The 19630-nt window shown below is 37.6% G+C and overlaps 1 protein-coding gene across 1 annotated transcript in view; it reads right to left on the reverse strand.

Annotated features, from left to right (window-relative positions):
- The window catches only part of OLA1 (Obg like ATPase 1), a 256189-nt gene extending 237182 nt beyond the window's left edge, over nt 1-19007 (reverse strand). The window contains exons 1-2 of the mRNA XM_036746503.1: nt 18762-19007; nt 17405-17505 (exon numbers count right to left, since the gene is read on the reverse strand). Of these exons, the coding sequence (XP_036602398.1) occupies nt 17405-17505 (101 nt within the window). The 5' untranslated portion in view covers nt 18762-19007. The remainder of the gene's footprint in view (nt 1-17404; nt 17506-18761) is intronic.
- Between the last annotated feature and the right edge of the window lie 623 nt (nt 19008-19630).

The following is a 19630-nucleotide window of genomic DNA, read 5'->3' on the forward strand; positions in this document are numbered from 1 at the left end:
AGTCAAATTTGAACTCATGAAGATGAATCTTCCTGACTCCAGGTCCAGCACTCTTATCCACTGGGCCACCAAGCCACCCTTAATGATAAAATATAAATGCCAATAATAGAAAAGGGAATTTCATTCAAAATAAACTATAAAAGTACATAAAATATTCAGGAGTCAATCTGCCAAAGCACACAAAATATTTGTATATTTGTATAGAATATTTGTTCTATATATTTATATTCTATAGTATCCTATATAAACAAATACAGATATATATATATATATACACATATATGTATGGAATGTTGTATATTATATGGAATATTTGTACACATTTACGAAATGTTCTTTAAAGAGCTAAAGCCCATGACAACATAATAAAAATTTAAATACTAACAAAGTCAATTTACAGACATACTATGTTTAGCTATACCTAATAGAGCTAGATAGAATAATAACAAAATTCATAAGAAAGAACAAAAGATCTAGTTTATAAAGGGAAAAGATCTAGTATATAAAGGGAAATAATGAAAAAAGACAGGAATGGAGGGAGAATAGCATTTCCAAACCTCAAAATATTTTATAAACAGCACCCTCAAAACCATATGATACTTTTTAACAGAGAAGCAGAATAGGAACAGACTACAGAAGGGAGAATCAGAAACAATGGAACTCAATAATCACTTGATAAAGTGAATAATAAGTAATATACCTTTAAAACTAAAGGAAGTAGAAAATAATATACCTTTCACAATTAATAGTAGATAAATTCTCAAACAAATGAAGAATGAAGGAAATTGAAAAAGAAAAACAGATAATTGATTATGAAACTGAAAAAGAAAAACAGATAATTGATTATGAAACTGAAATATTTCTGTACAAACAAAATTAATGCACCTATGATAAAAAGAAATGTTGTTAAGTGAGAAAAATGTTTGCATCAAATTGGACAATTAACAGAAATAAATGAAACCAAACAAATAGTTCTCAAAAGAATTGTAAACTATTACCTGTCACATAAAAATGTCTTCTAGATCACTAAAATAATAGAAACATAAATCAAAATAACCCTGAGGTTTCACATCATGCCCTGTAAATTGACAAAAATCACAAAAGATGTAAATGTCAATATAAGAGGAGTTATAAGTAGATAGGAACACTAGAAACAATACAATTATTCTGTAAGACAATTTATAATTATGCCAACAAAGTGACTAAAATATTCATACCCTTTGACCAAGAGATTACAAGACAGGGCATATACTCCAAGGAAATCATTAATAAAAACAAAATCCCCATATACACCAAAACTTACAGCAGTACTTTTTGTGGTAGCAAAGAACTCTAAATAGAGCATATTTCAAGATTAAACAAACTGTGGTGTTTGATAATCACCACTATGAAGGAATGGCAAGGATGGAATACCATACTCCATGTAGCAAAGAACTTAAGCTTACAACAAGAATAACTTTCCTAACAAAACTGAGTATATTCACACAAGGGAAAAAGTAAGCTCATTAATGAAACAGAAGCTTCTAAGCATTCCCAATGAAAAGACCAGAGCTGTAAGGAAATTATGATGTTCAAACACAGGAGTTAAGAGAAACATACAAAGGTAAACACAAACAAATAATGATAAATGATTAAAGGATAAAATTACTATATTCTGATATCTGGAGATGATATTTCCCATCTGAACCCTATCATTATCAGGGGTCACAGACAGAGTTTTTAGCTAGACAGAAGGCCTGGAGTGGTTCTATAATGTTTCAATGTTTCAACAAGGTTAAAAGAAGAACAGAAAGAAAAGGAAAAAGGAATACACTACGGGGAAGGGAAAGAAAGGCTAGGAAAATTCTCTCACATTATCAGTGTACAAAGACAAGTTCACACAAACAAGAAGGAAAGATAAAGGCAGTGGCTGACACTTGAACCACCATAATGTAATGGTCAAAAGAGTAAAGAACATATGTAAACACATACATATATACATACATACACACCCGCTCATTTATTTGGGCACATCAGGGAACTAGGAGAAAATGGGGAGAAAGGAAAAGGGGAGCATTAGAAGGAGACAAATTAAAGGAGGGATTAATCCTAAGCACAATAACTATAATTAAGAATGAACAACACAGGTACTAGCTGTGTGACCTTGGGCAAGTGACTTAACCCCCAATTGCCCTGACAAAAAAAAAAAAAAAAAAAGAATGAACAAAAATATTTATAGATCTCTCTGAGGTGGCAAAGAATGAGAATCTGGAATGGATGCCCAGCAATGGGGAAATGCATGAACTTACGGAATAAAATGTAATAGAAAGTTATTGTGCTGTGAAAAATAATGATTAGGATGGTTTTGGGGAAACCTAGGGAAGACTTTGTACAAACTGATGCAGAATGAAGTCACCGTTTTTTTTTCTTTTAGGACTTGATTAAGGCAGACGTTTGTTTTGCTTAACTACATATTTTAACAGGGATTTCATTTTATTTTGCTCTCAATTATAGTATCCGGAAGGGGCTAGGGAGAGAAAGCTGATTTCTGCTGACTGAAAAAAATAAAATTTAACTTAAAAGAAAATGAATGTTGCAAAATTACAAATAAGCACGCTTCGAGGAGCAAACAGTTCAAAAAGGCACCTTTCCCCCGCTCTTTTTTGGGGGGCAGAAGGGGCAAAATATTTAACATAATAGTATTTTTGCCAATGTAATAAGTTTTGCTGTTTTTCCCCCTCTTCTCTTTCTTCTTTTGTTTTAAATTCTTTATTATAGGAGACAACTCTCCAGGAGAAGAGGGAAGAGGTGAGGGAGAAAATCTAAGCAATGTGAAAACAAAAGATAGCAATAAAAATTCATTTCTAGATGTCATCTCTTCATTTATCATTAGAAGAAACTGAGCCCAGAGAGGTTACATAAAGTTCCCAATGTCAAAATGATACAATGTGACCAAACTAGCAGAGAACCCAGATCTTCTGACTTCAAATTAAGGTTTTATTACAGTACCCAATCATACTGTCTCAGTTCTGGCAACTCATATGGAGAAAACAATAGCAACAAAACTTAAGTAAAAGGTAGAGGATTCAGCCAATAAAGTCAGAAATGAGAAGTGAAGAAGTAAATGGCTGGCTAAAAAGATGGCATCTACAAACAGGATTTGGATTTCTGAACTATGGTTTAAAATATAGGAAATGAAAGGATTTTAGTCATATTTGCCTGGGAGAGTTAGTAGCAAAGTAGGAAACAGAAAAACCCCAAAGAAAAATGAGTATATTGCTAAACAAGCCTAAAGTACTTCAAAGATTTGTTAGTTCAACTAACCAGGCCATGATTAACTAAATGCTAGGCATTATTATCAGATGTGACCCTGAACTGCTGCCAGTGATATCTGAAAGGTCTTCCCAAACAGGAAAGGCACAATAAAACCAGAGAAAGTAACTGTCCCAGTTTTTTTTTTAAAGAGAAGAGAACCCTGTCTGTTAGTTTGATTTTTATTCCCCCAAAAAATTCTTGAATGTATTATTAAAAACATAATTCCTCAATATGGTCAAAGGACAAAAAAAAATTCAAAGATCACAAACCATAAATGGCCATATGAAATATGCCACATATTTCCAAAAGAAATGCAAATCAAAACCACTCAGATTTCAGGTAGCATCATGCAAACAGAAAAGGAAAAAGGGAAAAAACCCAACCATTAACAGGCAATGTTGATGTTTTCCATAAAGGCAGGCACACTAACAGCCCAGTTGGTAAAGTTGTGAATGGTCCCACTGTTCTGGATATCAATCTGGGATTATGCAAGTAAAGTAACTAAACTAAAGAGTATCCTTCATACAACTGCCAAAGTGATTTTTCCTGAGAACATATCTGATTATGTCACCCCCTAACACAATCAATACTACTGATTCCCCATGGCCTCAAGGATAAAATACAAACTCTTCTGTTTAGTTTTCAAAACCTTTTCCAATCTATAGCTCCATATTATTGTATACTGCTCCTGTTCTGTGCCTTTGAACTGGCCACTGCTGCTGCCCTTCCTCCCCCCAACCTAGAATACACTCCCCACTCAGAGTCCCTCTCAACTTCAAGAGACAGCTCAGTACCACCTTCTAAATTTGTTCTATACATTCTTATATTTGTACTTGTGTTCTGAGGTGGAATATAGGCTCCTTGAGAATAAGGTTGTTTCATTCTTTGTATCTGTACAACTAGCAGAGTGCCTGGCACCTATAGACACTTAATACTCATTGATTCATTACTATATATTACAGTAGTTGGCTAGGGCTTCAAATCTTAAAGACTGCCTTAAAAGAGATGCATTTTCAGACAGTCAAATAAAATGAATAAATTGTCACATGGTAAGACAGCAAAGTAAAGGCTAATTTTTTTTCTTATTCAACAAAAATTCTTACATGTAGTCAAACTGAATTTTGAAGACAAATCTCCATGTCTACAAATCGTCTTATCTTGGCCATTTATTTAAAATTTCATAAAGTCTATGTCATCTGTATCTGCCAGTAGCTTTGTAGGCACAAAAAAAAAAAAGGCAGAAAGAAGGAGGAAAGAAAAAGGAAAAACTCTAAGGATTATTACTGTAGGCTTCAGTGGCATGTTAAGACATTTTGATCTATTCAAATCTATTACAGAAGAAAAGCTTTGCAAAAGCAAAGGAGAATTTGAAAGTTTTGCCCCTCAGCCTGCAGCGTTATAGTCTATAAGGCCTTTTGTGGAATGAGGACATTTTTATACATTTAGACCCCTTAAAGACCATTAGTAAAAGCTTAAAAAGTCAAAGAAAAATGGAGTACCAATTTATCTTAGCCAAATATATAGGCTTTTACAAATAATATCTCAGTTAAAAAAAAAAAACTGTCAATGTAATAATAAAGGAATACCTATTCCCAAAACATACCTTGGTTCGTTCCCCTGTCAATATTCTCCAGAAAATGGAATATTTTATTTCTACCCTTTAAAGAGCACCAAAATTTCTCTAAAACCGTACATAAAATTTCAGAAAATTTTGGAATCAATAAAGGCAAAGCAAATTCTGAGAGAAACACATTAGCCTACTCATCACAGGTACATTCTGTGCCTTGAATTACTCTTTTTTTAATGAACCCTTCATTAATAATAACTTGCATTCATACAGAGCTTTGAGATATGTGAAGTACTTTACATGCATTATCTTATTTATACTTAACAACAGTCCTCTGTGTCAGGTAGGATTCAGTATTATTATTCCTATTCTACAAAAGAACAAAGTAAGGCCCAGAAAGAGGAAGTAAATTGCCCACAGTCACACAATTAGTATCAGACACAGCTTTTGAACCCCAGTTTTCCCAACTCCAAGTCGAACACTTTATGTTCTATATCACAATTGGTGGGTATGTACAGATACAGTATTAGCTATACCTCATTACAAGGCATTTACATAGCATGGAAAATAAACAGGATATTTTTCCAAAATTGCTTTTAATTTGGACAAATGTGCAAAGTAGTTAGGAATAAAGTATCAAGTATCAAGCTGAATTAGTATTACTGTTAAATACTAAATGTCAGAAATGTAAATAAAGGAATTATGGTAGAAACCATGATATATCTGCCCAGAAAAAGACCAGAAAAATTCTCCAGCACAATAAGCTATCATGAAATCTAATGATATACAGGATATAAAGTAACCCTACAAAGCAGGTGACCTCAGTTTTTAAGGTTTCTCAGTCTCATGTAAATTACGTTTATGTTCAAGTAATATATTATTTCATCAAAACTCTGCATTTTTCTCTTTTTTTTAAATATATGAGGATAGCTGTTTCCATCTATAAGACATGGCAGGCATTTTTAATTTTAAAAATATAAGAAGCACATTTAATACAAGAAACTAAATACTTTGAGATTTTACATATAAACATGCATACACACATATATAATTTTTCTGGGTAACTATTGGGTTTACATATTCATCAACTGGCTATTTAAAGTCATGGTGGATTAGAGTTATTTAATTAGTCTACTTACAAAGCACCACCTAATTTAGAGTGCTGTTGTGAGCCTACAAAACTTGAGTTATATATTTAAAATAAGCTTACCCAACAAGAATTGGTAATTTTCCCACCACCTTACAAATACTCCAAAAGAAGCTAAAATGTGACCATAGAGTGCTTTTGGGCACTTTCAAGCTTTCAAGTTTCAAGCTGGTACCTAAGAGATAGTCTAGTTAATTGCCTTACATTAAAACTGGATTTTGGATACTGCAACCAATGGGAGGGGAAAAGAGTAAGAATCAAAGAGAACCAAGATTTTCATAGTCCTCCTCAAAAATGGCAACAAAACTGCTGGAAATTGTTGCATGAAAATCCAATCTTCTAAAGACACGAACCAGAGAAAAATTATGACAATTTTTTAATATATACCATTTAAGAAAAGACAGAAAAATCAAAGACATATAAACACTAAAACCACAGCAAAAACATAAAAATTCCCAGGTAGCCTATTACATATATATATGGGGGGGGGGGGCAGAGAGAACGACTGAAGAACTGAATATAGCTAAGAAATCCTGGAAAAAAAAACTGTACAACAAAAGTTCACAGTTTCATATTTAAAAAAATAAATAATGGAATGATACAACAAAAATGAAGAAACAGTATAGAAAATTTAAAATTTTCACTACATGGAGCAAAAAAAAAAAATCATCTCTCCGAAAATAAGGTATGATAGAGAAGCTCAGAAAATAACTCAGATAGAAAGAGATTTGGAAGCAATACAGCAAAGTTATAGACTAAATAGACATATCCATAAATAGGAATCTCAAAATTGTTGGTGTCCTAAAACACAAGAATCTGATCACTATATTTCAGAAAATTATTCCAGAAAACTTTCTAAAACTACCAAAAACAAATTGTATCTTTTAAGTACAAAGACAAAATTCAACACACACACACACACACACACACACACACACACACACACGATATATATAAACAAAATAAAGGGGAAAAAAAACTATCGAGCCACCAGAAAGAAAGAAATTGCACATCACAAAACATTGTTCAGGATCTCATTGGATTTTTCTACACAAACAAAACAGAGTCAAACTATGGAAAGACATAAAATGTTAAATACTTGGACTTCAACTAAAGATTTGGTTTTACAATGAATATAAGAATCCTGGTTGAAGGTAAAAGAGTGTCATTTAAAAACCCTAAGAACTTCCAAGAATTCATGGAGAAAAATGCATTACAGCCTCTACTGTACATTTAAAAAATATTGTACTAGTAATATTGGCGAATGTTACAGTTGAGCTTAAAAATGAGAAAGAAAGAAAACAAGGTTCTGTGTGTATGTGACTTTTTCAAAAGCAGAGGGGGAAGAAAGAGTAGTCGAATCAACAATGAATTTGTACTCAGAAAACCTGAAGATGGACCTTGACTCTGACAGTGACTTTGGAAAAGTCACCTTACCTCTCTGACCTTCCATTTCCTCACTTGTACAGCAGTGATCAGTGTACCTAAGAATGCCTAGCTCAGATCATTGTGATGAAAGTTCCATGGACAACTGTAACACTAAGAAATATGAATTATAACATGAAAACATTTAAAAAGCAGGAAAAACAAAATGGAAAGAAAGCGTTGTTGGAAAACCTAAAGTAGAACAATCATCTTTGACAGAGATGGTGAAAAAATTTTAAAGATTTAATAATGTGAAATACAGAAATTGTGTTTTGTTTTGGTTTATTTGCAGATATACCAACATAAAAGAGTTTATATTACCTTCCCCTAATATTAACTGTGATGATTAAAGACTTAAGTGACATAGTTTCTGGGTAATTTAATCATTTTATTGATAAAGCCTGCACAGTATTAATAAAAGGATGGTCGTCTGGCCAAAGACCAAAGACCCTTCATGGCAGTGGGCCCACGATTTAAATACCCTTCAAAGAACAGGTGTTCAGGAAGGGTGCCTAATTAAATTTGACCGGTTACCACAATGGGAGGTGGGCAATCTTGGGTTATGTGACTTAGGTCAATCAAATCTGGGTCCAAGAGACAGGAATTTCCATACCTGTCCTGATAATAGGGTGAATCAACATTTTCCCAGTCCTGCGGGAGCAAACACAAAGAGCAGGAATAAACCCAGAAGCCCAAACTCAGAATTCTTTTTACTGTCTGATTAGATCTTAGCCTGGGGAAATCTCTAAGAGGGATTTCCCCACACTGGTTGGTTTTTGGATGAGGAAGTAGAAAAGGGGAAATACTTTGGTCCTGATTCCATAGTTACTAAATATGAGAGAAATAATTAATTTCTCACAAAACAACCTCTCTGGGCCTCTATTTCCTTATATATACAATGAAGGAGTTGAGTTAAATGATTTCAGTCCCTGTTGGCTCAAAATTCTATGATCCTATGAATACCAGTAGACCAAGAAATGATAGAAGATAAATCAAATCAAATACTCCTGCAATACTGAATGTAAAAGGACTGAATTTCCCTATGCTTCGTAAGCAGCTAGACCTTAGCAAGAGGAGCCCTTTGAAATACATTTATTCTCTCTCTTGCTCCAACAAAGGCTTTAATAATTTGTCATTCCACTAGTGTTCTGCATTGTAAAAATTTTAATAAATGCTCTATTTCATCAGATCTAAGTTTCATTAAGCACAGAAATCTATCTCTGACAATGGCATCACTGGACAGGTTATGTAAGTTCATACGACACAAAACTTAACAACAAAACAGAAAACTTGAATATCAAGACAACAAAAAAATGCACAAAGGAATCTAGAGGGAAAAAGAACAGAAATTATCAACTCCCTTAATCAGCAATTGAAAGCAAAAGTCGAAAGATTAAAGCAACACAAGGAGTCAAAGCAGCCGATATAATAAAAATTTAAAATTCAGTATCAACCAGAAACTGTCCCATAAAGGCATAAGAAGTAAAGAAATCAGAGCACGGAGATTCCTAAAAAACAGTGACATGAAAAATTCCTAGTCTATACAGTTGCAAGGCACACACAACAAAAATGCCAGTTGGCTCAAATGAGAAATAGAAAGCTTGCACAGCATTAACGTAATGAAAAGGTGACTTAAGCTATAGCTTCTCTGCAAAAGTGGAAAACAGTAGAGCAAATAAGATCCATAATTATTGATACAAACCCTTCACCAGGTAATATGAATTACTAGCAAAGTATTCTGCTAGCTTCTTCTCAGACACAAGCCTAATACTACATTTCTCCATATCACATTACCAATTAACGATGAAAAGTGATCTCTGCAAACATAGGCAAATTACATGTGTATTTATTTAATTCAAAGTATTCACAGCTTGTATTCCTTAAAAAAAAAACTTTTTAAAAACTACAATTACAAGAAAACACACTGCCTGAGGAGCAAAAAGGATATGCCAAAAAAGTTCCCAGGGTTATCAAAAAAGCAGTTTATTTTCAATATGCAGATTATTAAACAAACTATTCAAAAGCACTGCAACATTTCAGCTTTTGTTAAATATCACAAAGCCTTTGATTCAGTACTGCACTAATGGCCTACTCATCTATTGAAAATATATAAAATGAATGCAAGTATAATGAGAATACCAGAGTATATGATATTCCCATGGAAAACAGTTCTCTATTTTTAACATAATACCTACATGTCCTTCAATCCATTAGCATCTCTCTCATATGGAACTAAACTATGGTTTCCAAATTAGACAGGGACTCAAATCAAAACATCTTATCAATAACCTAACGTACATGTACTTGTAATGTACAAGACACTAAGGTATACAGGACCACCTAAACACACACTATACAACAGTAAGCAAACCATTTATTCTTTCTCCAAAGATATCAAAGTGTTATTTGCATTTGAGAAGTGTAAAATTCTTAGTATAATCCAAGCAAAAATAAAGGCTAATGGCTTCAAGGCTCAATCTGGAGGTTGCACTAACCAAAGATTGAAATAAAATACCTGTAAATACCTTGGTCTACTCAAGGTAAGACACCTTAAGCAGAAAGATACAAAAGAGAAGACCAGCACCCTAAAATCAAAGCTGAACAGGGGGAAAAATGTTTAAAGAAACTAAGATCTATGTAACACTAAATTGCACCACAAAAGATATGAAAAAAGTACTCAAAAAAATTCATACAATATTTAATGAAACATGGGGTCCATCATCCCAAGGCAAGTATAAAAAAATTAACACTCCCCCAAAAAGGGGGATTGATAAACATCCTTAGAGTGCATCCTTAGAGGTCAAAAATCTAGAAAATACTTTTGGGACATGCAGAAATAACTTCACCAAGAAATAGTAAAAACCGATAACAAGTACATGTCATTGGATTTTTTGAATGTAACCAAAAGCAATTCATGTCTGAACAGAGCTTATCAAACAACTATGTTCACGAATGGAATCAAAAAGCCCTCCGCAGGCAACATCCACAAGGATACAACCAATGCTGTAATAACAAAAACAATCAAACCAATAGCTGTGTCACTCAGATCTGTTTGTGGCAACTTAAAGGATTTTATGACAGCAATTCAGGATTGTTAAGTCCTAGAAATTACAAAAGATTATTTTCTTTGAAAGATCTGATTTAGTGATCAATGTAGATTATGCAAGGAAACAATAGACTATGCAACATATTACTTTAGGCTGTAAAAATTTATCAACTACTGAATACAGAGTAAGACATGATCTGGCAGATGGAATTATATTATCAGACTGCTATCTTTCATGGACTGACAGACAAGAAACCTTCATACTACAAATGGAGACCTCAAAATATTCTGAAGAACCCAGCCAATAAATTATAATAGGACCAAAACATTCACGCCAACCAAATTGTTGCCCACAATTGCCTAGATATAAAGTTTATTATAAAAACTGAAGAATGTTTTAATAGATGCTGCCATATCAAATATCTATACTATCCAAATCATATGAAATTAAAAAACACAGAAAGGCAGAAGAGATCAAAATCACATGGGAATAGGATGAGGTATAAGTCATCCTGGATATCTTGCCCACTACTGGAGTTGTCCCAAGGATGACTGAGAGTTTAAAGAGGATGAACTTACATTCTAATAATTTCATGCAACTAGAAAAAAATATTTTAGCCACCTGTCCATACAGTATTAATTATAAATAAAAGCAGGATAGCAACTGACATCACAGAACTATTTCTATCTGAATCTCATCAAAATTGATGAGAATGAATTAACAGCTAACATGTATTTTTAAGATTTGCCAAAAATTTTACATAGATTATCACATTGGAGCCTCACAACAAATGTGGAGTTACTACTATTCATCCCCATTTTACAAATGAACAAACTAAGGTCCAGAGAAGTGATTTACTCATGATGACACATGAAGTAAATGTCAAAGGTAAGGAAGAAATCGAGGTCTTCCTGGCAATGTCCAACACTGTATACACTATGCCATGGCAGAAGGAAGTCACAGAAAGCTTCACAGAAGTTACATTTGAGGTGGTCTTCCTCTGCTTAAGAGGGGGAAGGAGGGTATCACACATATATACATATATTTGGAGTTAGAAGACCTGTATTCTAGATCCATCTCTGTGACCCCGGGCAAGTCATTTAAACATTTCTTAGCCTGAGGTTATTTAGTGGTATAATATGTAAGGAAAGGCACAGAAATAGAGGGTATACATTACATTCCAATGACAGACAAAAGCAATTTTGTTGGAGCAGAGTCTAGAGAGGTTAGTATTAAGATATAAAACTAGAAAAGATGGATGACACCAAACTATGGAGAGCTTTGAGTAGCAGGCAGAGGATGGGGCTCTCCGGAAGAAATGAGGAACCACTGAAGATTTTTAAGCAGAGAAGTGACAGGGCTCTATACTTTAAAAGGATTATTCTCGAAGTGGTATGAAGAGCACACTAGAGAGTAAAGGCTAGAAGATATATGAAGAAGCTATTACAAAATAGTCCACACAGGGAGTAATAAGGGCCTGTTCTAGGTTAGTCATAGTGGAAATAGAGGGGAGGGACAGATGCAAAAGATGCTACAGAAGTAGAATCAACAGGACTTAGTAACTGATTAGTTAGAAGGCGAAAAAGAGCGAAACAGCGAATGTAATAACATTAGCTCTGCCCCTTAGTAACTGTCCAACCTTGGGAAAAGTCATTTGGCATCTCTGGGCCTCAGTTTTCTTTTTTTCTTTTTTTTTTTAAGTTACCTATCTGGCACACAATTTTTTTTTGGAGGAGGGAAGGCAGGGTAATTGGGGTTAAGTGACTTGCCCAAGGTCACACAGCTATTAAGTGTGTCAAGTGTCTGAAACCAAATTTGAACTCAGGTCCTCCATGCTTCAGGGGCAGTGCTCTATTCACTGCGCCACCTAGCCGCCCCTCAGTTTTCTTATCTGAAATACTAATGAATAAAAAACACTTTCATCAAGCACTTACTATGTAACATATACTGTGCTAAGGGCTTGTATTCCAAATTTTAAAATGAGATAGTCCCTAAGACTAATAAAGGAAGAAAACACGTATAGGTGAATGATAGCCACAGAAGGAGAGTTTGGGTCTGGCAAGTCATAAGGATAATGAATTTATCCAGGGCAGATGAACCAGATGGGATACAAGTGCTTAGAGGACCCCAAGTGTCCTTCCAGCTCTCCATTCTGTGCTCTAGATGAATACAGTATCACAGAAATAAATAATTATGTCAGAGGAAGGAATTGGCAGCTCTAGGCAAAAAGACAGCCTCTATTTTAGACATGTTAGTTAGACAAGGTAGAAAATCCAAGTAGAGAAGTTCTGAAAGCACATGGAGCTCAAAAGAGATGTCAAAACTAGAGATATTGATTTTAGGGGCATCTGCACAGAGGTGTTAGTTAAAGCTAAGAATAAGTAAGATTCCAAAGCAATCAACTGGAAAAAGAGGGTCAAAAACAGATGTGGGGGAGGGAGAAAGAAGGGAAAAGGGAAGAGGAAAGGTGGAAAGAGGAAGGAGAAGGGAAGGGGGAGGGAAAGGAGGTAGGGAAAGATGAAGTAGGAAGAGGAAGTAGGGAAAAAGGAAGGGAAGGGAAAATGAAAGGGGAAGAAGAAAGGGAAGGGGGAGGGAGGAGGAAGAGAAGGGGGAATGGGGAAGGAAGAAGAAAACTGAAAAGGAGGAAGGAGAAAGAGAAGGGGGAATGGGGAAAGGAAGGTTTCCTTGGTCTCCATCCCAATACTCTTCTCATCCTATTTGCAGCCCTCTCTCACCTCACCTCCAGTTCTACCTACACATTACCCATGGGAAGGAAGCACATAAAGGCATCTCTGCCTCAAAAGGCACTAGATTACTATCAAGGTCACTCATTGCTGACCTTGCTACTTGCTACATAGACACTACTAACTAGGGAAAGGATAAACAAACCAACATAGCTGAAACAGTGAGGCATCCTAAGAGAGAGACAGAAGGTGGCATGTGCCAAGCAAGCAAATCAAACCAACCTACTATCTCTCCTTCGAACCTGGAGAGAACCTAGGACCCAGAAACCAAAAGCCCCTGGGAATTGTTTTAACCCTCAGACTACTAACCCTACTGCCAGCCAGGCTCTCTCTGTCATTGTCCAGAGCCTCAATCCTGGCTGAAAAGAGGTTCACACATCCCCACCACAATCCATCTGCCATCAATAGCAATTTCAATAGCTCCAAGAGCAACAGTGTTCCCCAAACAACAAACTTCACTGCCAGCAAGGTGCCATAGCAAGATTACTACAGGGAGTAACCTTGTGGAGATGCAAAACCTGTCAAGTGATTCTGCACTAGTCACCTCCACCTCCTCAAATGCCACCACTACTGAAGAACCCCTTCAAAGAATTCTTGACACTAACATCCTTGGCACTGTCAAGTAGTTCAAGCATCAGAAAGAGATTTATTAATGGAAATGACATTAAAGATACATTGCTGGGGCAGCTAGGTGGTTCAGTGAGTAGAGCACCGGCCCCGGAGTCAGGAGGACCTGAGTTCAAATCCAGCCTCACACACTTGACACACTTACTAGCTGTGTGACCTTGGGCAAGTCACTTAACCCCAATTGCCCTGCCTTCCCCCCTGCAAAAAAAAAAAAAGATATATTGCCTACTGCTTTGCCACTGCACCCGAAAGATGACTAGACTTTCCATCTGACTTGCAACTAAACACTCCTATGTGTGTTGTCTCTTCTATTGGAATGTGAGCTCCACGACGGAAGGGACTATTGTGCTTTTCTATTTGTATCCCCAGCGCTTCAGTGTTTGGCACATAGTAAATACTTAATAAATGGCTTTTCTTTCATTCATCAAAACAACCTACCTACCTGGGACTTCCCTATTAACTGCTTTTAACTACTAGATAATCATCCTGTGATATTTTGGTTTTGGTGGGAGTTTTTAATTCAATAAAACATTATGTAATTCTAATTAGAAAAAATGCAGTGAAACTCTAAGATGCATAAGTGTGAAGATGAATGTGTAAAATCACAGAAATATTTTCTACCAACACACATCAGCAAATACATATAATGAACGATAAACCCACAAAACAATTCTCAGTCACAATTCAGTCTATGCCATCTTTTACTTGAACTGCTCTTAACTATATACAGCTCCAAATTTTCTTAGGTTCACAAGTACAGGTTCTAAGATCTGTTTGCTCAACCAAACGGGAACTTACAAAGTAATCTGAAACCTAAAGAACTACGCCATTACAGAAGACAAAACCTATGTCCACAACTGGAGAATGGCTAGACTGACTGTAATATATAAACATAATGGATATTACTGGGCTGTAAGGAATGACTATAAAAGATTTCACAGAAACATGCCAAGATTTGCATGAAGAAATTCCCCACTTGACAACCCAGTAAAGACCACTGTCAAGGAAGGCAAGGTATCATCGTTAATCATAGACACCAAGCTAGAAGAGTCCTTAGAGGTCAACTAGTCAAACCTTCTCATTTTACAACTAAAGAATAACAAACTCCAGTGGCTCCTAATCACTTCCAGGACTAAATATAAAATTCTCTGGCATTCAAAGCCTTTCCTAACATGGCCCTATCCTACCTTTCCAGGCTTCTTACACCTTACTCTCTTCCACATGTACTCTCCGATCCAATAACACCAGCTGCTTGGTTGTTCATCAAAAGAGATACTCCTCCCAACTCGGAGCATTTTCATTTTGTCTCCCGTACCTGCAGTGTTCCGATCATTTCCATCTCCTATCGTACCTACCTCACCTGAAATCCTAGCTATTCACTTATACAAGAAGCTTTTACTGATTTCCCCTTAATGCTAGTGCCTTCCCGTTGCTGATATATCTCCAATGTACAATACCCTATTTATATCTTGTTTGTAAAGTGCTGTTTGCCTGTTATCTCCCCCATTAGACTGTGAGTTCCTTTTGAGCAGGAACTGTTTTTGCCTTTCTTTGTGTAGCTAGGGTTAAGTACAGTGCCTACAACACAGTAGGTGCTTAATAAATGCTTGTTAACTGAAGACTTTTAAAAAATAAACTGCATATGAACAGAAGTCCATGCTTTCTTATGCATGTCCCCCACACTTGGAACACTCTCCCACCAGTCTCAGCTAAAGTTTCACCTTCTAAAAGAAGCTTTCCCCACCCAGTCCTCCTTAATCTTAGTGCCATCCCTCTAAGATAACCTCAATTTATCAGGTAAGTAGATGGGTAAGTAGATAGGTAGATAGATACATAGAGATAGATACATAGATAGATAGATACACACACATATATTAGCAGTTAAAAGAAGGCTGCTGGAAAAAAACAATTCATAGAGTGGTGGGTTTGAAAATCAGATTCAAGGGTTTGAGAAATTAGTGAGTGGTGAGGAAGCAAAGCAGCAAGGAAGGACAGTATATGCAAACCAGAAAGAAATCGGGTCTTTGGCTTATTGTGTAAATGTTTGCCCTGGGCAAATTATTTAACCTGTCTGGTCCTCAATTTCCTCATCTGTAAAATGAGATAGTTGGATTAGATGACCTCTAAGCTTTCCTCAAGTCTAAATCCTATAATTCTATAATTAGATTCTATAATTCTATAGTGAAGAAAGAATCATAAAAAGTACAATATCAATATTGATGAAGACAATATAAATAAAGTCAATACTAGTAAATACAAAACTCAGGTCAAATGCAACAGAACCCTATTATCAAAGGTCAAGCACACATTTCTCCTGTTAAAAACCAGAGCCCAAATGAAGTGGAAAATGACAACTATTATCAGTCACAAGTACAATTATCAGGCAGTTTGCTTAACTGTTTTTAGGGAATATACTTTGTAGAGTAGTTTGAAAGTTTACAGGATCATAGTAAGTAAGAAGAGACCTTAAAAGCCATCTAGTCCAACTCATCACCAAGAATTGAAGCGATTTGCCTAGTGAGTAAGTGAAGTATGATCTGAAGTGAGGTCTCCCTGATCTCAAATCCAGAACTATTATGTCAAAACAAAACGTATCTACACATTTTAAAGCTTCCCAATTTATATCTAAATATACATGTGTGTATGTTTCCACAAAATATTTTATAAGCAATTCAAACCGCTGAAATGTAACTTTTTCCAAGCCAAAATAAGTTTTGACAGCACCCATGAACAAAAGCAGAAATTCAAACACAACCAACAAACACATTCATCTATCTTAGCATCTACCGAAACTATAAATTTTAATTATTTCCTGAGTTTTGATATGTAACAGGGACAGGAACTGGACTTGTGATTTCCCTGGTATAAGGGATTCCTAAATAAGGAGACTCCATCTACCAATGTAGGTTAAAACCATTACAGTCAAATAACTTGTCCATGGTCACATATTCAGTATGTCAGAGGGACTTGAACCCTGGTCTTTCTAGCTGCAAGGCTACCTCATTATACCACAAACTGCCTATGATATATAGTCATCCCTTCCACACTGCAACTTTCCCCATCAAGGTTTCAAAATATCATAAGTCAGCATAAGAAATTAAGTAGGAATTTTTGGAGAGTTTTGCAGAAGCCAGAGATAACAAGCAAAGGCCAACAGACGACACAGAAAAAGTTTAGAAACTCAGAAATGGATAAAATTGTATATTATCAACATATTTTATTTTTTAATACCATAACAATTCAGACTTCTTCTCTGTTATGAAGGGAGGGCCAGAAGATTTTAGGCAGATTTTCCAGATCACAGGGCTCCACACCCGTAACCCCAGTAATGTAGAAGGGATAACTGTATAATAGCTAATAATAATAGCTAACATGTATATGATATTTTAAAGGTTGCAAAACACTGTATATGTATTTATGTGTATATATGTATATATATATATATATATATATATATATATATTTATAAAGTCATTTATGATTAACACTAAAACAAAAAAGCAAAGATTTACAAGATGTAAATAAAAGAGGTAAAGCCCCACTGTTGACCTACCCAACATTTGGTAATCCAACAATACCAATTTTCAATGAAGTCCCAAATCTTCCAATGATTGGATGTGGTTTAATTCCATCACCTCCCTTTTTGGGGGGCATCTGAAACATCAAAATGAAACATTTAATCAAGGCTTTTTTTCTTTATCCCTCCACCAAAACATACAGGTATTCCACCAAATGTATAACATATCTTTTAGGGAGTCATCACAACAGCACAATAAGACAGAAAATACACTAATCTTAGAAAATGACAGAACTGCATATAGCTTACTAAAGAAAGTCCTTTCACAAGATCTGATTGTTCTAACTGCCACCACTCCTGTGAAGCCCTAGGAAGGCTTCTCACCATGAGCTAAAGACAGGCTTAAAAACTCGGCTACAACCCTCCTCCCGGACCAGTGTGCTGACTATGCTACTTGCAAACCTGACATGTGGCTGTATGAGTAAGTGAGCCAGAGTACAAGTAAGCATTAAAAGAAATATTAGTAGCAAGTCTTTAAGGGTAGTTCCTATTTAGGATATTATACGGAGGAGCCACCATTCTACGGATTCTGACCTCCACACCTAAACCTTCCCCATATATGGGCAGATACTAAAAATAAGCTTTTGGTCCCTTCTAACTGTATGTGTTAGGCATCCCTTGGTGCCCACAGGAAAAGCTCTTCTGCTCCAGGAACTAAGCTCCCCTATTCTACCTGTGTCCAAAGGTCCTTCCCAGCTCCAAATCCTATTATCTGCAGCCCTAAATTCAATCTATTATCACGCTTCGCTAGTTTGAAAAAGGGCTACCCGAGGTCAGTCACTGCACAAGTCAAGGGCTGATTGGTGCATACACTCCCCCTCCTCCAGGCAGGGCTGTGCACCCGCTGCTCACTAGGGCCCACAGCTGTCTCGTGTCACTTATTTGAGGCTCATATAATAAGGACGAGTTCCCTCTTCCGGGACCGTGTCCCGGCTCAGGAGCCGCTCTCCCTGGCTTCAGAGAGGAGGGATCGCGCCTCAGTCTCCATCGGCTCCTCTCCCTGGGGCTCCGGGGGCGCAGCTGCTCTCCGCCGGGTCCTCGGCCCTTCCACCTGTCCGCCCCCCCCCCCTCCCCAAACTCAGTTCCCACAGGGCGGCCTGGGAGGCGATGTGCCTCTGCCCCAGGCCCAGCCTGCCACCCCATGTGCGCACGCCCGGGCCCGGGGAAGTACGCGGCTAGCCAGGCCGTGCGGCCTACTCCAAAGGCCGGCTCCTCATTCATTCCGCCCCGCCCGGGTCAGACCCGCGGCACACCAGCCCGGGAAGCCGCGGGGACGGGCCCCGGGCGACCAAGGGCGGCGCGCCCGAGCCGCGATCTCCCCACCGGGCCTCACCTTGCTGAGGGGGTGGCTATGACACAGAGGTCCCCGGCGCGCCGGGAGACAGAGGCAGACGGTAGCGGGAGGCGGGGAGAGCGGACGCAGGGAGGGATTAAGCGCGGCTCCGTCGCCCCAGCACCACGCACGACGGTGGCAGCGGAACAGGCGGGCCCAGGAGCCCGCAGGAACCCAGGCAGACGCGGCAGCCGCGGCTCCCGAGCACCGCCTCCTCCCCTCCCATTGGCTGACCACGACCCGAGGGAGAGCGCGAGAAGGAGGGGGCGGGGCAGGGGCGAAAGGCCGCGTTTCGGGGGCGGGGCTCCCTTGCCAACTCCAGCTCCCGAGTCTTCCGCTTCTTGCAACACGTGGTCCTCCCTGCCGCTTTCCCTGCTACGTCTGGCCAGACAGTCCCGCCTTCTCTGCTCCAGGACCCACTTCGTGGCTCTCCTCCATGCACTCTCAATAAGTCATCCTTCCCTTGGTTGTGCATCCGCGTGGTTGTGGGACAGCGGGGCGTCGGCCCGCTTTAATAACTTGCTCCTCCCCCCGGCCGGGATGAAATTATTTGGACCGAACGCTTGCATTTATTTGCTTGTATTTTTTGTTTCTCATTAATCTTGGTACTCTTCTCCTGCCACCGCTGCTTACCCCCGAAGAGAGTGCACACCCAATGAGGGAAGGAAGAAAAAATACATTTATTCGTTAGGGTCCTTCGGAAAGAGTGCTGGATTGGATCCTATTCTCAGTTCTGGGCGAGTCGCTTAACCGCTCTTCACCTGCATTTCCTCATTTGCAAAATGGGGAACATAGCATCTACCTCCCAGGAATGTTGTGAGGACCGAATAGGATAATAATTGTAAAGCGTTTAGTACAGTGCCTGACTC

This window comes from Trichosurus vulpecula, chromosome 2 (genome assembly GCF_011100635.1).
Source record: "Trichosurus vulpecula isolate mTriVul1 chromosome 2, mTriVul1.pri, whole genome shotgun sequence".
In the NCBI taxonomy this organism is placed as follows: Eukaryota; Metazoa; Chordata; class Mammalia; order Diprotodontia; family Phalangeridae; genus Trichosurus; species Trichosurus vulpecula.